The sequence below is a fragment of the Pteropus medius genome, unplaced genomic scaffold (genome assembly GCF_902729225.1).
Source record: "Pteropus medius unplaced genomic scaffold, Ma_sr-lr_union100, whole genome shotgun sequence".
NCBI classification, from domain to species: domain Eukaryota; kingdom Metazoa; phylum Chordata; class Mammalia; order Chiroptera; family Pteropodidae; genus Pteropus; species Pteropus medius.
In genome coordinates this window covers 29,409,483-29,431,035 of record NW_024344378.1, presented here as the reverse complement: position 1 = coordinate 29,431,035, position 21,553 = coordinate 29,409,483, and the positions used below count along the sequence as shown (strand labels likewise).

The 21,553-nt window shown below is 30.9% G+C and overlaps 1 protein-coding gene across 2 annotated transcripts in view; it reads left to right on the top strand.

Annotated features, from left to right (window-relative positions):
- Positions 1–21,553, top strand: part of PTEN (phosphatase and tensin homolog) — a 79,399-nt gene that overhangs the window by 10,704 nt on the left and 47,142 nt on the right. For both annotated transcript variants that reach the window (XM_039871794.1, XM_039871793.1), the window contains exon 2: positions 12,871–12,955. In XM_039871794.1, coding sequence (XP_039727728.1) covers positions 12,871–12,955 — 85 coding nt within the window. The remainder of the gene's footprint in view (positions 1–12,870; positions 12,956–21,553) is intronic.

The following is a 21,553-nucleotide window of genomic DNA, read 5'->3' as shown; positions in this document are numbered from 1 at the left end:
TATTTTTTTCCTGCTATTCTCTGATATTTTTTTTAGAGTGGATTTAAGATGGCCTAAATATTAGGAAAGATTTTCATGATTTGATTCACAAAATCATAATCTTGTTACACAAAAAATAGCTGAAGTGTTAGAGTCTTGAAGTTTCTTTTTTATTTATAGGGAACCTATTACATATTTAAAATTTAAGCATATTTTACTTATTTAGGTGAGATGAAATTTAAACACTTAATCTGTTAAATTTTTTCCTATTGTAGGAATATTCGTGTTGAAATTAAAGTGAATATAAAAGTAATTTGAATAAACTATTACATCATTTTATGTTAAGGTAATTGTAACTGTTGCTTTCCTGTCTTTAATGAGAAAAAGTATGGCTCGTCATGATTTTACTGTTCCCTAGAGCATATTTTGAATGATATAGTTTATATTTGCATAGTTGCCTCTGTAATTAGTGATATTAATTGATGAAGGTTTGCTGTGTATTTGCATTTATGATCAAAATTAAATTTTGTGATTAAAAATCGCATGTTAGTTTGTTAGATACCATTTTTAAGTGTCAGATACTATAAAGAAGGGAAATAATTTCAACCTTATTAACCAAATGATAATTCTTAATGAATTTATTAATTTAGTTAGACTAAAAAAATATTGAGGAAGAAACATTCTTTTTTAAACAAAATTACTTGTTGGAGTAACGTTTTTCCAAATGAGGTAAAGTTGCTTCAGTTGTTAAACAAGAACATTTTGATCTAGATGTGGTATATACCTTCTTGGGTGCTAATCAAAACATAGTCAAGGCAAAAACATTTTATGATTGTATGCATGTATGTTTTTTGAAAACTCAAGAAGCAATCTAACATCTGAATAGTTTTCATGGACTAGTTGTAGGAAATCTATATAAAATAAAAAATTTAGTACACTGAAAGTATAATACAGTTTTGCATATCAGGTTCTGTCCAGTGTGATCAAGATTATGTGTAATAATGTAAAATTTGCTAAGGTGCTAGTTATTAAGGCTATTTTGGATTCTTTTTAATACTGAAAAGGTCACACAGATTGTGATTATTGTGTAGTGTCCAAGAACTAAGGCTTGCCATCTGTTACTTAAATATAGGAAAAAGTTAAGATAATCTAGTGATATGAATGGTTTTGACACTTGTTTTTGAAATTACCTATTAATTATGACTTTTAGAGACCAAGCAAAATTCTTAAGCTTTTACAAAAATGAAATTTAATTGTTATGCTGGTGTTAATGTTTTTCTACTAAAATACAAAGATACTGATTGAGAACTAAAGATTATGTAATGAAAATCTATCTGGATTTTAGTCATTTACTTTTTGCAAGATTGGGTATTTAAGCGGAAACATGTTTTAACTTGAGATAGTAAGTTATACAAGAATTTGATATTTTTAAACTTGTTTTCTTAACAGTTGATACATGGGAATTCATTATTATAAAAATCAACTGATTTAATAAGTATTCCTTAAAAATTTGCTTTAAATAGTTTTTAGGTTCTCTTTTTTCTTTTATAATTCAATTCTTGTATGTATGCTAGTAAACAAGTCTCTCCTTTTAAAATTTTCTGTTGCATTTTGAGCCACTGCAAAAGTGTTTATATAACTTAATTTTTTTTTTTTTTAACCCGTGAGCGCTTGGTCTTGCCAAGTTGCATGGAAGTCTTTAAACTTGCATATTGGGCTTAATAGGATCTGGTTAACTTTAATCTACTTTGTTTTATTTATTCTGTTGCCATTGCTTTTTTACTGAGAAGTTTATTTCATGCCAAATGATTAATGTGATCAGATATAATAGTTTAGATATGATTATGTTCTAAAATGCAACTTTGTGTGTAGGGCCTCTATTTTTTGTATTAGGAACATCTTGCCAATTCCAAATTACTCTCTGATTAAAATAGATTGTTTTACTAGCTTCAGTTTATAGAATTGTTGAGGCCTGAATTGTAGACCATGAATAGAATGATGCCTTTTTGGATAAACAAAAAATGTGTACATAAATTATATCTCTTAATAAGTGAGACACATATGTAGGTGAGATTTTTATCCAAATGCTAAAAGTTTAAAATAAAAATCTTCCTTATCCTTGTTTTCATTTCTACCTATCCCATCTAACTATTGATATTTTTGTCTTTCTGTATGTTAAACTTTGTTTTTTAAGTTTGTTTACTGGTTGAAAGAGTTGACTCCTTAATTAGATATTTTTTTTTACATTTCAGCCCCCAATTTTTAGTATGTTTTCCTTTGAATATGAATATTCCACACCTAGTTTTGATTAGTAATTGTGCGCTTTCCCCCAATTGTAATAATTGGATTCATACAAAAATAGTATCTCTTCAGGAACAAGCATTTATAGATAGCTGACTGAAATTAAGAGTGTTCTGCTCAGACCAAGCAGTGTAGACTTACTCTCATATCTGTTAGTGTATTTTAAAATTGCATATTATTAAATTTTAAAATATGACTTTTAATCAGTATCTTAGTATATGTATAATTTCAGATTTTTTTTTGAAAAACCTTATTCAAGTGATTATAAAGTTGATATAATGATTAAAATACCTTCAGTGGGAATATGAATCATATTTTGCAATATTAGAACGAGGCAATTATAAAATCAGTAATACAATTTTACCAGTGTAGTAATGAATGCCTTATGTGTGCCTTCATATTTTAAAACTCACATGTATTTCTAGTTCATATTGTTCTTATCCAGATTAAAATACTGCATTTAAGCAAATGATTTCCTGGCTTAAGATAAAGAATAGAGATACTTGATTTTATTATAGTAAAGCCAAATATAAAATGAAGCAATCTAGCAACATGCTTATTTGGAGATTTTCTCCTTAAAAATGGTTCAAATTAACAGCACTTTCTTTGAAAAGTAAATTTGATTGTTAGAAGTAAATTTTAAAATTTCGTAGTTTTGATGTAATAAGAAAAAGAAAACCCACTGCCAGAGACACATGTTTATTAGAACATTGTTTTCTTAATACCTTGTATGTGTAGTAGTTTTTGAGTATTAGGAAATTAGCTCATGGTTGCATCTAAAAGATCGATGCAGTTGGAAATCTTGGAATCTTCTTTTTTCCCCCCAGAATGCAGTTTGCTAATAATACTGAGTGAATTGGCACTAAGTACGACAAGACTTTGTTCTCAAATTACTGACACATCTCGTGGCATCTTCTGTACCTTAACTGTTAAATCTCTTTTTTCTGTAAAAGTTAATGCCTTTTTTCATTTTGCATAGCTATTAGATTAGCTAAAACCTAATGTTTTAGATAGGCACTTCTAGTAAAATAAACGGTAAAAACATGGCTTTTATAATAGAATGATAGTACAGAAATAACTTATAAATCTAACGAATATAAAGATTAAAGCATAAAGATACCCTCTTATGTACTTTATAGTAATGCTGGATCAATATTATAATTTTAACTTATGATTTTTCATACGCTTTATTATGATTTTGCTCTAGAAAATTAGATTTAGCATTTGGCTTAGTTCAAGTATACAATATTGACAAGTATGTCTAATGCATGTTTTTGAACTGATAATCTTTTTGAAAGTTGTTGTATAAGTTATAGCCATATTTTGTATAATTTGTTATTTTGGTAGTCAATCTTAGATGTTTTTTAGTGGGAGCAAAACGGTAGAGAGGGGTGTGTGTATTTTAAACAGCAGCAGAGTTCTGAAACAGGAAATCAGTCTTATCGTTTTCATCCAGAGACCTAGGAAGAAAGTAATTGTTTGGTACACTCGTTAAAACCAGTTAGTTGGGCAACCTAAATTTTTAGAGGTTCACAGATGTGTAGGCTTGAATAGTTGTAGATGCATTATTTTAGAATTAACTACTCTGAAGAAAAATTGATTAAATTAGTTGAGGGGATTACTAGTGCCTCAGCTAATACACTAAAGAATTATACTTTGGATTTAAGAGTATTGCTAGCATTATCAGAGACTTGATATTTTTCTGTACTTGTAATTTGCTTAAATTTAAATAATTAAATTTCAGATTGCCTCAATTCTTCCTTTAAAAAATATTTTTTTAAACTGAGTGTAATCTGACTATATCTCGCTTGAAATGCTTTTAAAACGATTCTTAAATTTAAACAATTCAACAGAAAAAATGTTCTGTTTCAGAACATTTTTTGTCGCTGGAGAGTATCTTCCTGTTTGTTAATGTCCATACATATGCTCATAATTACATACTTGTAATCAGTGTTTTCATACTGTTCTGTGTTCTTTTTCACAAACTTTTATCTGTCAATGAGTACTTGTCATTTTTAAAGCTATGTGGGTAATATTTCATCAGGCTAACTACCATGCTTTGCTTAGGGTAATGTGTTAGGGTTATTTTCATTTTTTTCTTTTATAAACACTCTTGTGAATATCTTTGTATAGTTTACTTTTTGTTTTCTTGGAGTATATTGTTAGTGTAGGATTGCCGGAATAAAAGGTACAACAGTTTTCATGGCCCTTTGTTACAAGTTGTAGATTTCTTGCCAAATGAACCAATTTGTAATTTATTCCTACTAAGGAGAATTAATAGAAATTCTTGATGTTACCTTTGAAGAACAAGCAGTTTTCACTTAGAAGTGAGATCTAAACTTCTCTTTCAAAGAAAAAATATGTGTAAATTTTTCAGTCAAGACGGGCTGGTAAAATATAAAATGATGAAAGTTGTGAGGTTTGTTCGAAATGCATGGAGAAGTAGAAAACTTAAATAGAGTTCATAAGTTATTTTGCAGTCATTTTTCCTTTCTGGTTTGGCACTACTAGCAGATAATTAAAAAGTGTTAAAAAGAAACTAAAATTTATGCTAAAATGAATTTAAGTTAATTTATTGGGATTTTTTTCTTTATAAAAACACCATATTGAGTTGCCTTATAATGAGACATTTAAACTAAAATTAAACAGGACAATTCTAACTCATGCAGCCTCAAATAAGAACAACCCTTTATTTTTACAGTTATAGAGCCATTTCAATTTTATAGATTTAAAGATATTTCCAGATACCTCATTTGATTCCCAAAGCAGCCAGTAACGGTTACAGCAAGTGTTATTTTTATTTTACAGAAAAACAAAACAAAAATATTTGAGGCCCAGAAATAGCGAATAACTTACCTGACGTTATATGCTTTTAAGTTACAAAACTGAGAATGAAATTCTAGTCTATATTAAAGACAATATGCATTAAGTACTTAGTACTGGGCCTAGGTCCTAATAAATATTTAAATGTTCCTGTGTCCTATGTTGTATCTGGCCTTTCTTTATTCTTAAAATCTTCATTTTTGGGAGCATTCTTCCTCTTAAAATTTCTGTAGGTCAAGCTTTTGTACCTATACACTCTTTCATTTTAGAAAATAAGATTTTAGGCTGCATCAATTTGGGATGTACAGGATGATTATATGCCTTATATGTTAGGACAAATTGTTTTTTATGAACAATTAACACTTTATCAACTAGAGAATTCAAGGAACTTCTATTTCTGCTTTTTTCTTCAATATGAATCTTCAATTTAGAAACCAGATCCAAACATTTAGTACACTTAATAGGGAAAAATAAAATCTAGGAAGAAATATAAAATCTTTTATTAAATGAGAAAGTCATAGACGTCCATGAGAGTGGCTAGTATTTAAAGCATAATTCGATTAGAAGAGATGATAATATGGATGTAAATGGGACATACTTGGAAAGTATTTGTTACATTTAAACTTGTTAATTTGTTGAGAGAAATGTGAACCTGAGGCAGCTTATGAATCAACAACTGAATTTCTTTTCCTCTCCCGAGTTTTAAGTGTTGGTTTAAATCACTGACAGAAACTGGGGAAAAGCTCCAGAAATGAAATTAATTGTGAAATATTGGTATTTGTTAACTTGCTTCAATTCTTGTTGTCTTTTCTTGTTGGTCTGACTTTATTTTTTCACTCCTGCTGCTGCTGGTTTAGTTCAGTGTTCCTCTTGTGAACCAGGCAACTTCAGATTTGCTTTTGATGCTTTTTTAATCACTGCCTCTCTAAATATGTCACTTTCTTTTTGGCCAGTCATGTTCCATGTATGTTACAGTTTCATGTTGTTATTGTAATTTTCAGGTAACTAGAATTTTAAAAGTTGCTTATGTGATCTATGGAAATATTTTTTCTTGAAATAATTCTGGCAGGAAAAAACAGCAGTTATTGGTTTGTATATTAGTGCTGCATTTTATAAGTTTTTTAGGGATAAGCATATCTATAATAATAAAATATAATATAGAATACTACAAAAAAGCTTTGTAGTATTTGTTTTACTTTCAGTAATCAAAATAAGATTCGGTCTACATATCAGGAACACATTTGTGTAAAATAATGTTAGGGAGCTATTTTTAGTTATTTTCTTTTTGAAAATTCTGGTTAAATTTATAGTATAAACCCCCATTAATTTAGGCTCAAATAAAATTTTAAGATAAGATAAACTCATCAGATCTCAACTGAAGTGGTTTTCTAAAAGTTGTTTTGTTAATTAGATGTAACTTGAAACATTTTTCTTGTTTTATGAATGGGTACTTAGAACAGTCAGTAAAATTTTATTTAGCTCATATAGTAGCCACATTATTTTATAATAGGTCTGTTATATTATGGGTTAAACTGACTTACGTGGACAGATTTTAGAACGTAGTTATCATTTTTTAATGATATGAGAAAGGACTGTGTAGCACTTGAATCAAGAGTGTCCGAATGATAACATCTAATTATCTAAACTCATCAACTAATTACTTAAGATCTGTATGTTTTATTGTTTGTAAATTATACCTCAAAACAAAACACATTGAACATATTTCTTCAGAGGTGGAGAAAAAGACAGTTGTATCTATAGCTATTGTGGCTATCCATCCTAGGCAAGATCAAAAAATACCATGTACGCATTTTTTTTTCAATAGCCACTCATATTATGGGGAAAGAAGGCATTTTTTTTCCTTTTAGAGTAATATTTTATGTATGTTCTTAAGTTAAATACCTAAAAGGCAAATTGATATAGTAAAGCTTTCAAAGAGTTAAAGTTTACTTGAGACTTTGATTAGATTATTTAATAAGTCTGTGGTGTTGAAAAATCGCCAGATAGTTACAGTGGGTCTTATGGTCTAGGACTGTACGATTGTTCAGTTGATAGACAACTATCACTGTGTTCTAGGCATTATTTATATATCAACTCGTTTAATCCTTATAACAATCCTATATGATAAGTGCTTTTATTAGCCCTATTCTGCATAGGAAACTAGAGCACAGAGAGAGTATGTAACTTGCCCCAGGTTACATAGTAAGTGAAATTGGGGTTCAAGTCCAAGGCAGCTTGGCTTTATCTAGGGCACATGTTCTTAACCATGGTGCCACATTGACTGCAAGTAGATTACTGGATGACAAAAATACTCGGCTTCCTTCAATGACCTAGTTAGTATAATTATGCTTAACACTTACAAGTCATTAGATGAAAATTTCATGTTAAACACTCCACTTATTCAAAAGTATATCTTGTAAGTATAGGTTAAGGCTGCTCTGTATTATATTTATACATATTTCTGTCTTACTTGGTTTGGATTGCCTAAAAACATGTCAAAAAGTTTAAAATATGGAGAAGCAAAGCAGTTACATTAGAAAGATTTTGTTTATTGGTATAATACTTGGCATAAGAAATATTTGCCTCAAAATTCAGCACCCATTGGTTGCTGACATCAGTTTTGGAAATGTCAGTAGAGTTTTCTCTTGTCTTTTAGAAGATTTTCAGTTTCAACATTTAATTAGTTCATTTGGACCTACTTTCTTGAAAATTTTATATTTTTTTAATGACTTTGAAATTTAAAAAGTGTAATCTTTCGTGAGGCAGTGTGGTATGAAAAGCTTGGGCTTTGGAGTTATGTGCATAATGGATTTGAGTCATAACTTACTAAATGGCTTCAGGACCTTGGGCAAATTACCCAGACTTTTTGACCCTCAATTTTGTCATCTATGAAATGGTAATATTGCTTTGTAGGATTTTTAGGATTAAATAAGAATGTATTTGGCCTACTGTCTGGCACATGTTCTTTCTAACTTATGATGGATGCCAAAGTCTTGTGTAAAATCTTAAACAGTATGAATAAAAAAGGTGAGAATCTGAGGAAAATGAAACCTTAAGACAGAATTCCTAGATTCTTTTTAAAGGAAGGTTTGGTTGTTACTCAGCAAGAGATTGCAGGGCAATGGATTGTTGCTCAGCAAGAGACTCCCATGTTGATCCAGGCCTTTGTCTCCTTATCCATATGATTAAATTGAACCTCCCTGCCATGGCATCTGCAAAACTAGACCTAATCTTCTCTCAGTCCTGCTGCCTTCTCAATAAAAGCTTTGTGAGCTGTACTGGAATGCTCACTTTTTTCAGAATATCTTATGTATATTCATATCTCTGCTCTATCCTCTGCTTGGAATGTTGTAACTGTACTGGTTTCTTTTTTTGTCTACTGATGTCTGACTTCTTAAGGATTATCTAACATATTACCTACTTTGTGAAGCTTTATCTCTGCCCCTACAGAATTAATTGCTTTTTCTCTTAAACCTCTTAAAACATCTTAATATGTCCATAATAGGGCCTTTGGCACAGTTGTAGGTCTGTGTGTCTGTCTTCTCTGATAGAGTAAGTAACCCCTTGAGTACAGTAGTCTTTGCTTACTTAGCCTTAAATTCTCAGTGCTCCTTCCATAGACGGTTCCACGGGTATTTGAATAATTAGGTAAATGAAGGAGGGAGGAAGCCAATTGAATTTACTTTAATGAGTATATAACATTCCCATTTATGTAGTTATAGACAAATACTTTAATTAAGTTAACCAAGTCACAAATTTATTTACTTTATTAGTATTCATAGTGCAAGAATAAATTTGAATTTAGTCCTCGTGAAAATGACTGCATTCCAAGGGGCTTTATACTTCTGTGCTTTTCTGTAAGGCTAAAATTTTACTAGCGTTCTTATTGAAATTAATGGTTAGGTAAGTTTATTAGTAGTCATAGTTATTTCTTCCAATAAAAATAGTTCTCTGTTGCATTGCTCAGGAAAACTTGGATAATTTGAATTGATATTTTTGACTAAAATTTTTTAGATAGGAATTCTAGATTGGGTGGCTCCTATTGCTTTGGGTTCTCTACTGATGCCTGGTTTTTTGTTTTTTGGTTTTTGACTGTTATTTTCCATTTTCTAATTATGTCTCCAAGACAGTTAAAAAGTAATTATTCACTTTCAGGAATTATACTGCTATAACCTTGATTTGAGCCTTTGTTTTCTTCTGCGTTTTTCCCTCATGAATGGACATAAAATCCCAAAACATTTTGATATTTAACTAAGAGCTACATTTTTAGATGAGTCTACTTTCTTATTTGAGAATAATAAATGATAGCTAATATTTGTGATGTTAAAAATAATCATCCTAATATATATTTTTTAAATCTTTATAGTAGAAACCTTTGAGGTTTGGGGTGAATTCTTTGGCAAAAATTGTTTCTGGCACATAGTAAATGCTATTTAAGTCTTATTATATAATTTGGGGGTGTAGAAATTCAGCATTTTTTAAAACTACATAGTTGATATTCAGTCATACAGGACAAGACTATTTTGTCATGATACTTAGTAAATAGACTTGGAGATCATTATAAAGCAAACATAATTTTAAAAATCTATTATAGAAACAGTGCAGGTGCCTTGTAGAAAATACAAAACAAGTAAAAATGATTTAAAAATATATTTTCATCACCTAGAGATTACTACTTTTAGTTCGTAATCTTTTTGTCTACATAAGACTATATGGATATACATATTCTTTTACTAAAATGATATCACACTGTGCATTCTCTTTTGGAAATTTTTTTAGTCATTAATGTCTACATATTCATTTCAGTAAATTTTCATCTCATCTAATACCTAGATCATATTAATTAGTTGGCTCAAAAATGTCCTTTATGGCTGGTTTGTCTAAAACAGTATCCAGAACAGCATCGTACCTGTGAACTTGGCTGTTAGTTAGACCACTTAAGTCTTTCTAAATCAGTAATAGTTATCCATCTCTCACCTCCCCAGCTTTTGAAATGATATTTGATTTTTAAAAAAGATATTTGAAAAGAGACTGGGTCATGTCCTATAGACCTTTTGAATTTGTCCAGTTTCTTCTCATGTCATTTAGCTTGTTCTTCTATCACATGTGTTTTCTGTAAATTAAAATTTATATCTAAGTGCTTGATGGAGTCTCAGGTTGAAGATAACTTGGTTATCATAGATGATACTATGTCTTTCATATTGTATCACATTGAAAGTTATATGATCTCTGACTTAGTGATGCTGAAATTGACCACCGAAATTGGGTAAAGGCAGTCTTTTCTGCCCAATGCTCAGTGTTATATTGTCTGCTTACATAGAAAGTATTTTGTGTGGTGGTATTTTGGTTCTATAAGAAAGTTGATTCCTTATCCACTCACCTGTTGGTTTAGTACCATTTGTTGATCCTTGCTTAAATTTTATTAGGGCTTACAGAGTATGATTTTTCTAATTCTATCTTTTTTACATTTATTAACCAGTGTTTTTCTATAAAGTAGAGCTACCCTTTACAAATTGGGGCTATTGGTTGCCCTGAAATACAATTCCTACTGAAAAAGTAGGATAAATACTAATCTTCCTTTTATCAATTTTCAAAGTAAAGAACTATCCCAGTAGCCAGTTTAATAGGTGATGAATGGAAAGGATTTTTGTTGTTTTGTTCTAGCTTTTTCTCTTTTTGAGTATCTTTATAGACTGAGGAATTTTTTTTCAGGATGTTTTAATTTACTATCATTTATAATTTTTCTTTGATATTCACGTTGTCACAACTTCAGTCATTGGACGTTCTTTAAGGTAGCTTTTATGTCTGTTTGACATAGACCATTAATCTGTGTACATCTTTCTTGCTCTCTAGAACAGAAAGGTATCCCAGACTCATCTTGTACCTTTTGTGCCCCAGACCTGGCATCGACTGTTTTACCAAGGAGTTTGGTACCTTTTAGTGTATCATGATATTAGAGGTAAAATCTGAGTTCTAGGAGTGTTACTGCTGCTAAGGTGATGTGCTTTTAAGCCATTTCGTGAAAAGACCTAGAAAATACAGATTTTTATAAACTTGGGTTCATAGTGATATTTTCAATTAATATTTTTACTTGATTTTCTGATTTTATAATGATAACTTTTCTGTTACACTACTAAATCATGAATCTTAAAATTATTAGCATAGGTTTTTCCTACAATATGAAGAAAAAAGTTCGAGGATATCAATCTTGATATTACCAAAAACAATCAGAAGAAGTTTAACATTTCTTTGTAGTTCATTTTATTCTTAGAATACTTCCTACCAAGAAGTACAATAAAATTGCAGTGTCCAAATAATCCTTGAAATAACTCCTTTCTCCTGGTTATTATTTTGATATTAGGTTTATTTCTGCCTATTTTCACGCTTCTCCCTTTCCTCTTCATTTCTCTATGAAACACCCATTTTTATTAGTTTCTCAGTTATCACTCTGTGTGTGTTTTGAGGGGGTGGAGTTCAAATTCAAGCAAATATGTGTAACTATTATTTCTTTTAACCAAAAAGAAAATGTTATTTCTTTTGTAAAATATTTATTTCTTTTATACAAAAGGTAGTGAACTTATACCCTATTGCGCACATTTTTTTCTTAAAACATTCTGTAAATCTGTCCAGTCAGTACATAGTAATGTTATGGATGAAACATAGAGTATACATATAACATTTTCTTAAATTATATCAAAATTTTTTAATAATTTGATGATTATTTTTGGATTGAAAATAATACTGAAAGCAGCTCAATAATAAAGCAGAATAAAGCAGAAAATAAAGAAATAAGATCTAGAAAAGGGTACTGGATTTGGTGAATTTTGTATTGTATTTGGTGAAGTTTGAATTGTATTTGGATGATGAATGAGACCACAAATTGATGAGCCGTGAACTTAAGCGATGGTATTGAAGAGAGGCTTTAGGCAGATTAGCTTGGCTCTTTTCGAAAGATTCGAGTCAGAAAATCATGAGATTAGAGAGGATTGATGGAGCTCTAAAGCTGGTATGATGGACACAATGCATTGTTGGTGAGTTTTTTATAGTTAGATATAAATTCTTGAGTGTAGAAGTTTGTGTTTTGTGCCCACTATAGTGTGTAACAAGTGAATAGAATGGGCATGTTAAATATTGATACCTTGATTGGAAATGTGAGTAAGTTTTTAACTCAGTTCAGTATTACCAAGTTATAAATACTAAGGGTGAGACGAGATCTTAGTGGTTGTCTTAGCCTAATCATGTGGAATAGGAAATTGAAATCTAAAAGTTTAAGTGACTTGTTCAAATTATATAACTGGTTAGAGGCATAGCCAGCTCTTAAATATGACATCCTAACTCTTAATTATATCTGCTTTTCTCTATACCATGGAACCTTTTATAACCATGAAAAATTAGAAGTTGTGGAGCTTTTTTTTGTTTTATTTTGAATTTTGGTTTTTGTCTCAGAGTACTTTAGTATTTATAAAGTCTGAGGTTTTCGTTTTTTATGTATATGTATATACTATAAATGAAGAAGGTAACTTTTTACCTTAGGTGCATTTTTAATGTACTAAGTAGAGGGATTTGAAAATTATTTTGCCAAGTTATCATTTTGAGGATCTTTTTTGGAATTAATGTATTTACTTGTATTTCTTAATTACACATAGTGGTTATTAGCATAGCTGTAGTGGGGAAAGCTTTTTTTTTTTATAATTAGCTAAAGTTTTAAGTGTGTACATGGTTTGTATTGTTTTATATTTCAGATATTTCCTTAACTTAAGTACTCAGATATTTATCCAAACATTATTGCTATGGGGTTTCCTGCAGAAAGACTTGAAGGTGTATACAGGAACAATATTGACGATGTAGTAAGGTAAGAACTCTTTAATTTTCTATTTTGAATATAGATGTATTATATTACTGTTGCATTTTTATTTAGAATAGATTTCAAAACCACAGAAAGAGATATGCTTTGTGATGTGAACTTTATTTTTATTATGTTGGTGTTCTCCAGCCATTTTTTTTTTTTTTTTTTTTTTGCTTAATGTACCTAATGGACCTTAATAGGCTAACTCATTTGATAAGAGCAGACCTTTTACATAATCAGGGGTATGTGATATGATTTCATGGATTCTATATAAAGTGCCCCTCAGCAGGATAATGCCTGGATCCATTGCACTGGGATTTTTATTTTTTATTTTTTGACTTTTTTTCCAAAATTGGGATTAGGCTTAAAAACCTTGAGTGCATTTATTCACTTAATTGTATTTATCTTTAGGTACAGATACTATCTACTTTTATGTAGAGCAGTTTATAATGGGGCATAAGCACACCAAGCACCTAAAGGAGTATTTGGTACAAGAGATCTAGAAAGAAATTGCTGGGCATACCAAAGCCTAACATCTGTTTTATAATTTTGTATAATTTTCTTAGTGTAATTATCATTCAGTTCAGAAGAAAGCACATTGAAAAGGCCTACTTAAATAATTTTTAACATATTTTGACCAAAAAGTATATGATTTTTTTTGAGAGACTTTGTATCTGCTGTGTAAACAGTCAATATATTTTTTGATTTCAGAGCAAAAATATATGTGGGTGAATAAATTAAATATCAGTAGGAACTTTGATGGCTTTTAAAAATTAAAATTTTGGATTATTTTCTACCTTTTTTCAGATGGTAAAGTATCTTTCTTGGAGACTTCAAATTTAAATGTTTAGTGGTTATGAGAATTACATATTATGGGTTGTAAAGCACTCGGTAAAGCATTATTCAGAGATGTAGAATCCTTTTTATAATAGTTATCTGAGTACCTAAGCCTATATATATATACATATACACATATACTCTTATACGAGCTAGCTATAAGTTGTTAGTTTTTAGCAATTTGCTTTGAACCAAAGTATATTTACATTTTTTTGGAGCACTTAGTTGTGTCCATTTGGATTTTTGTAATGTTTATATTGTGTTCAGTATTAAATTTTGGTTTCTACAAAAACTACAAAATAACCCAAAACTACTTTTTTTGTGGTTTCTGTTATAGTTATAGGTGGTACAAAGGCTGTTAGAAGTACTACTTAAGGAATTGGAAATAGGGAAATGGATTTGCCTTCTCATAGGTAGGACACAATGGAAGGATGCTTAACATCAAAGATCCTTGGGAGTAACAGTTTGATATGGCTTTGTCAGTGGTGACACAGTCAACAGAAACTGCAGTAGGTGATAGAAAAAAAAGGAATGGGGGAAGTAAAGTTTGAATCGAGAGATGGAGGATCTGGGAAATGAACAGTGCAGTCACCAGACATGTATTCTCTGCTATGTGTGAGAGTGTTTATCAGTCCTCTTTATGTCCTAAACAAGCTATCTCATAAGATGATCTACTTCACAATACTATAATTCTCTGTTTAACCAACTACTAATTCAACCAAGTCATATTAGTACTCGTACTAGGAAAGAGCATAAGTGAGTACTCTTGAGTAGAGTTTAAGTTTTCTGATAACTGTAAAGATATCTTTGTGGTAAATTAATCTGTCGTGTTAGTTTTTTCATTGTTCTCTTCTGAATGTGAATTATTCTCTTCTGAGTTAGTCACTGAAGCTGAGTGATCATCTTTTAGGTTATTGATAAAGTCCAATTTCTGGAGTTAAAAATTTGATTATCAGATGTTAGATTGTAATAACTTCAAGAAAGTACTATGCTGGGGATTATTTTGATCTGTCATCTTCTGACTTTATAATCACTGCTTTTATTCCTTTGAATTAAGATTCAAACATTTAGTTTATAATCAGTAACCAAGGTGAAGTTTATTTTATCTGCTTTAATGTATCTAGTTTATTTTATCTAGGTTTTAACTTTTTCAAATCTGTTATTCCTAAAAAAAGTTTTACGTGTATGGAAATTTATTTAGCCAGTGGTTGCTGTAGCTGACTGATTTTTGTTACCCGTTGGTAATGGTAATGGTAATAGCATATAAAAAATGAATTATCAGCTGAAATAAAAGCTGTTCTGTACTTGCTTTTGTTTTGCTTTTTTTTTTTTTAAATTTAGGAGATAAATGGCCTCTAAGGCTTTGTTCGCTTCAGTTGCTCACCCCACTCCCCTTTTTTTATGAGAGAAATGATGAATAGTGACTGGGAAGGAAGATATTGTTTTTCTGATGAACTAAAATGAAAATAAATAATTTCTAAGTAATTGGCCTGTTAGGATTAACCTTGCCAAGGGAATGGTTGCCTCCAGTACCAAAATGATTGATTTCGTTAATTGCTTTACATTGTATTGGAGATAATAGTAATAATCAGTAGTAGTTTCTTTTTGGTTTGAAGATGATAATGTCTCTGAAAAATGTCTTTACTTTCTTATATCTTTTTGTTAACAAAACTGTTTTCAGTTGGATTTTTCTTTATCCTCTCCATTGAGATGTCTAAAGAATATTACCTTTTTTGTAATTCCATTTTTTTCCTATTATTTTTCCCCAAACGGGAAGTTTTTATGCAGAATTCACACTTTATTGTTGTTGTACATCATTGCTTTGATTAAAATAAACTCAAATTACAAATACCTTCATGCTTAAATTGTTCAGTATTATTTAACTGTTTGGAATATGATTTCTTATGGCAATGTGAATTTCACACTTGAGATACTCAGAGTACTTTTGTGACAAATATTTAACTTTGCCTTTCCAGGTTACCTGCTAGGACAATAAACAAATAAACAAAGTTTTAAAAATAAATGAAAAAATAAACATAAAGGGAGAGAAGGAAAAAAGTGAACCAAGATGAAACTTTTTATTATCTTAAATGCAAATGTTTTGTTTAATAAGCAATGAGAATGACAGGATAGAGACAGCTCATAAAAGGGATGTTTGAAGAGCTAACTCTTCCCAGATTGTTTCTCTTCATTTCCTCTTGTAATCTATCACCTTCTCTCCTCCTAACTTTTTCCCTGACTAGATGAAAAATATGAAATAATATTTTATTCAGATAATTGATTACACTTTGATATGTATGTTAGCCTTATTCCTCAGGCTAATATTGAAGTTATCTAATTTATATGTTATCTCATAAATGTAAGCAGTCTTTAACAGATTGGTGTTTCATGTGTTTAGACACAGCTTGAGAACTGTTTTGTGCCTAATAAATCAGGAATTTGTAGGTATAATAGAGATGAATTTGCTTTCTTAATGAAGAACCTTTAGTATGACCAGGGCACTGTAATAAATCTCTTGAGTGAAATTCTAATATGCTGCTTTCCTTACCTTTTTATTTTATTTTTCTTTCCCTCTCTCCCTTCCCCTTGTCTATTTCTTTTTTTTTTTTTTTGTAGTGTATTAAATCTTTCTATACAGTGTTTTATAGAACACAATTTGGGAAATGTTGAAAATGAAAAAAGATGCATGTAACAATATTTTCCTGTAGTCCTAATTAGGAAATAATTTACTTCCTTCTCTGTTATTGGAAAGATTTTAGATGTGGCAAGATTCCCATATTATAAGGAAATGCTTAGAGCTCACTCTTCAGATATATAATGACTTTTTAAAAAAGACATTATCTAGTGTTTTGTATACTATCAGTTTTTTGCCCATATATAAACAGCTGTATCACAGATTCAAAGAATCCATCTTCTTTTCTGTTTTATACATTTTCTTATTGAAGAAATTTTCAAATGTTCTTCTCTTAATTATATGTTGATCTTTTAATCAACCTTAATTGTATGCTGATTTTCAATTAAAAAAAAAGAAGTGTTTGTTATCCCAACATTATCATTATTGCCTATTCTATTAAAGAGAAATGAAGGAGATTATTTAGAGAATTTAATGTTTAGAGATTATAGAGATTATTCAAAATAATTTAGAGGAAAGTATCAGTGTCATAGTGTCATTCTCCCTTTCCAACAACTTTTGACTTCCCTCATATCACTTCTTTTTTTTTTTTTTTTTTTTTTTTTTACTTTATTGAGGTGAAAAATCACATAACAAAATTAACTATTCTAAAGTGTACAGTTCAGTGACATTTAGCACCTTCACAGTGCTTTGCAATCACCTATATAAGTTCTAACACATATTATCACCTGTACCCATTGGCTTCCTCCCACCTCTTTTGCCAGTCTCGTTTCCTTACAAATAGCAGATTTTGATGGATTTGACAATGTTTATATTATCTACACCAATACAATTTTTGATATTTTCGTAATAGGTAATATTGATTGTATATTTATTTATATACATATGTTATTGTTGTTTAAGCAGTTGACATGTCATCGTGTTAAATCTCTACAGTAAGCCTATCCCATCTTATAGATAGTTTAAAAGAAGTTAACGTTCCCAAGTGCCACAACTGGCAAATGTTGAGGTTGAGGGTTGAGCCCAGATTCCAAAGCTCATTTCTCTAATAATCCTGTAATTCTGTACATCAGAGGAAAAAAACTGGAAACTAAACGCTGATCTAGCCTTTTGTTGTCCTTTTTTTGGTCTAATATGGTGTTGGTCCCCACAGTGTGGGAAATAAGAAAGAGCTTTTCTAGTATTACATCAGAAAATTTCTTTAGGATTTGAGTCTTCAGATTGAAAAGACCTGTATATTATCAAGCACAATAAATGAAAAGAGGCCAATACCAAACAAATTATTATAAAACTTCTTTAAGAACAACAAAAATAATTAGATGTTTCAGCAGCTTTCAGGATCAGTTAGAAAGGATTAAAAATATAAATGGCATCTAATTTCTCAGCAATAGAATTAAAGATGGAAGAACAGCACTTCGTAAGTTCTGCATTCAGCCTAGAATTCTATATCTATCTAAACAATCAAGTGGAAAAGTAGGAAAACACTAAAACATTAAAAAAAGAAATGTAACCCGTGCTACATTTCTTAGTAGAGTACTAGAAGATTTGCTCTAGCAAAACAAGGGAATCAACCATGAAAGAAAAGGGCTCCAATAAAGAGAGGATCCAACTCAAGCAATAAGGAAAAATCTCAGGATGACACCTGTACCACAAGCTGAAGAGCAACCAGTTCAGGAAAAAAGAGAGGTTCAGAAAAGAAAAAAAAAGACATAGGTGGAGATATTGAACTATTTGGGGAAAAGATGCAGTAGATTCTTAGAAAAATAGATGAATTAGAAAAGGAAGCAGTTACTAACTTCTATTGATTGATTCAACCCCAAATTTTGATACTACTATTTAAGTGGGATTAAGAGAAACATATGTCTGCAGATACTACTGGTTTTGTGGTTTTGTACCATGCCCCTACCATGTCAGAAAATATGTAGGTAATTAATAAATCTACAAGAAGCAGCATTATAACAAATAGAGGTGCTGAATTAAATACCAGGAAAAAGAATCCAAGTAGTTGGGCGTGGTTGCTTTTAGGAGAGAAGCCAGGAATATCGGTTTGAAGATGAATAGAACTGGAGATGAGTAGTTTTTTTTTATTGTGGTAAAATATATATAAGATAAAATTTACCCTTTTAATCATTTTTAAGTGTGCACTTTAGTGGCATTAAGTACATTCACAGTGTTGTGTAGCCATCACCACTATCCATTTATAAAACTTTTTTATTCCATACTAAAACATACCCATTAAACAGTAACTCCATTCTTCCTAGTCCCAGCCTCTGGTAGCCACTGTTCCGTTTTCTGTCACTATGTATTTGACTGTTCTAAGTACCTTATATATAAGTGGAATCATACAGTATTTGTCTTTTTGTGACTTATTTCACTTAACATAATGTCTTAAAGGTTCATTCATGCTGTGGTATGTGTCAGAATTTCCTTCCATTTCATGTATATATACCACATTCTGTTTATCCATTCATCCATTGATGAACACTCTGGTTGCTTTTCCTTTCAACTATTGTAAATAATCCTGGTACAAGCATGGGTGTAACAGTATATGTTTAAGCCCCTTTAAATTTGTTTGGGTATACATGCAAAAGTGAAATTGCTGGATCAAATGGTAATTCTTTTTAATTTTTTGAAGAACAGCCATATGGTTTTTTATAGTAGCTGTATCATTTTACATTCCCACCAGCAGTACACCAGTGTTCCAGTTTCAACACATCTTCGTTAACCCTTGTTACTTTTTGGACTTTTTCAAATAACTTTCTTAATGGGAGTGAAGTGTTGTTTCATTGTGATTTTAATTTTTATTTCCCTAATAATAAGTGATATTGAGTATCTTTTCGTGTACTTATTGATCATTCATATATCTTTGAAGAAGGGTCTATTCAAGTCCCTTGCTTGTTTACAAATTGGATGGTTTGGCTTTTTGTTGTTGAGTTTTAAGAGTTCTTTATATATTCTGGATATTAATTCTTTATCAGATATATGATTTGCAAGTATATTCTCATTCTATGAGTGGCTTTTTTACTTTGATAGTATCCTTTGATGCACAAAAGTTTTAAATTTTGATGCAGTCCAATTTATCGAATTTTTATTGCCTGTGCCTTTATTGTTACATCTAAGAAATCATTGCTAAATCCAATGTCATGAAGCTTTTCCTCTGTTTTGTCTGTCATTTAGACCTTTGATTCATTTTGAATTAAGTTTGATATATGGTGTAAGATAAGGGTCCAGCAGCACCATTTGTTGAAAAGACTGTCCTTTCTGCATTAAGTGGTCTTGGCACCTTTGTCAAAAATGATTTGACCACACATAAAAGGGTTTATTTCTGAGGGTTCTATTTTGTTCCGTTGGTATACGTCTGTGTGCCAGTACCAACCACACTTTGTAGCTTTATAGCAAATTTTGAAATCAGGAATTGTGAGTCCTACAAATTTGTTCTTCCATTTCAAAATTGTTTTGGTTTTTTGAGAGTCCACATGAATTTTAAAGTGGAATTTGTATTTCTGGTAAAAAAAAAAAAAAAACGTGGGTTTTTGGTAGAAATTGCATTAATCTGTAGATTACATTGAATGGTATTGAAATCTTAACAATATCAAGTCTTCTAATCCATGAACATGGAGTGTTTTTCCATTTTTTAGGTCTTTAATTTCTTTCAACGGTGTTTTGTAGTTTTCTGTGTACAAGTATTTTACCTCCTTGGCTAAGTTAATTCATAATATTTTACTCTTTTTGATGCTATTCTAACTATAATTGTTTTCTTAATTTTCCTTTTTTGATCTTTCATTGTTTAGTGTATAGAAATGCAAATGATTTACACGTTAATTTGTCAATGTGTGTGTGTGTGTGTGTGTGTGTGTGCGCGCGCGCGCACGCGCATGCAGTCTTTAGGGTTTTCTACATATACGATCATGTGATCTGCAAATAATATTACTTCTTTCCAATTTGGATGTCTCTTTTTCCTTCTTGCCTAATTGCTCTGGCTCGAATGTTTAGTACTATGTTGAATAAAAGGGATGAAAATAGGGCTCCTGTCTCATTATTGACCTTAGCAGAAAAACTTTGTTTTTTACCATTGCATATCATATTAGTTGTGGAGCGTGTGTGTGTGTATGTGTTTAAAATAGACTTTTATAGAGCCATTTTGCATTTGTCACTATACTGAGCAGAAGGTACAGAGATTTCCCATATACCCCCTACATTCACACATGCAAAGCCTCTTTCGTTATTAATGTCCTCCACCTGAGTGGTATGTTTATTATAATAGATGAACCTACGCCGACACATCATTATTGTCCAGAGTCCATAGTTTACATTAGAATTCACTCTTGATGTTATACATTCTGTGTGCTTTGGACAAATTTATAATGATGTGTATCCACCATAATAGTATCATACAGATAGTATCATACAGAGTAGTTTCACTGCCCTAAAAGTTATCTGTGCTTCTCCTGTTCATCCTTCGCTTTCTCCAGCCTCTGGCAACCACCGATGTTTTTACTGTCTCCATAGTTTTGACTTTTCTAAGAATGTCATTTAGGTGGAATCATCCAGTATGATTCTTATACTCTGCTCCTATACAATATGGTAGTATATAAAAAATCCACAGCATGTAAAATGATACACCCACTTTGGAAGACAGTTGGTGGTTTCTTAGAGTGAACATATTCCATACACTCAAGAAATTGCACCCCTTTGGGTTTCTTAGAGTAAACATACTCCATACACTCAAGAAATTATACCCCTTTGGGTATTTACCCAAAGGAATTGAAAACTTACATTCAAACAAACACCTGTACATAGAAATCATATTTCTTGTGTCTGGTTCCCAAAAGAGGAAAAGAGGGGGAAATTTAAGGAAAAAAAAAAAAAAGGCTCTGGATCTAAAAATCCTCTGGAAGCTCTTTCAGTCAGTGGGGCTTATAGCCTGCACATCTGTAATCAGAAGCAGAAGTTAAGAATCTGAACACAAATCCCTGATACTTAGGGTACAGAGTCCCACAAGCTGGTGCCGTGGCTCCTGCAGGTGTGGGGGATGATTGGAAGGGTGAAGGGGAAGCTAGGTGGGGAGTGGCAACCACATTTAAAGTTGAAATTGACTAAATTAACTATGATTTACTGCCTAAGCCTTCCCTTGG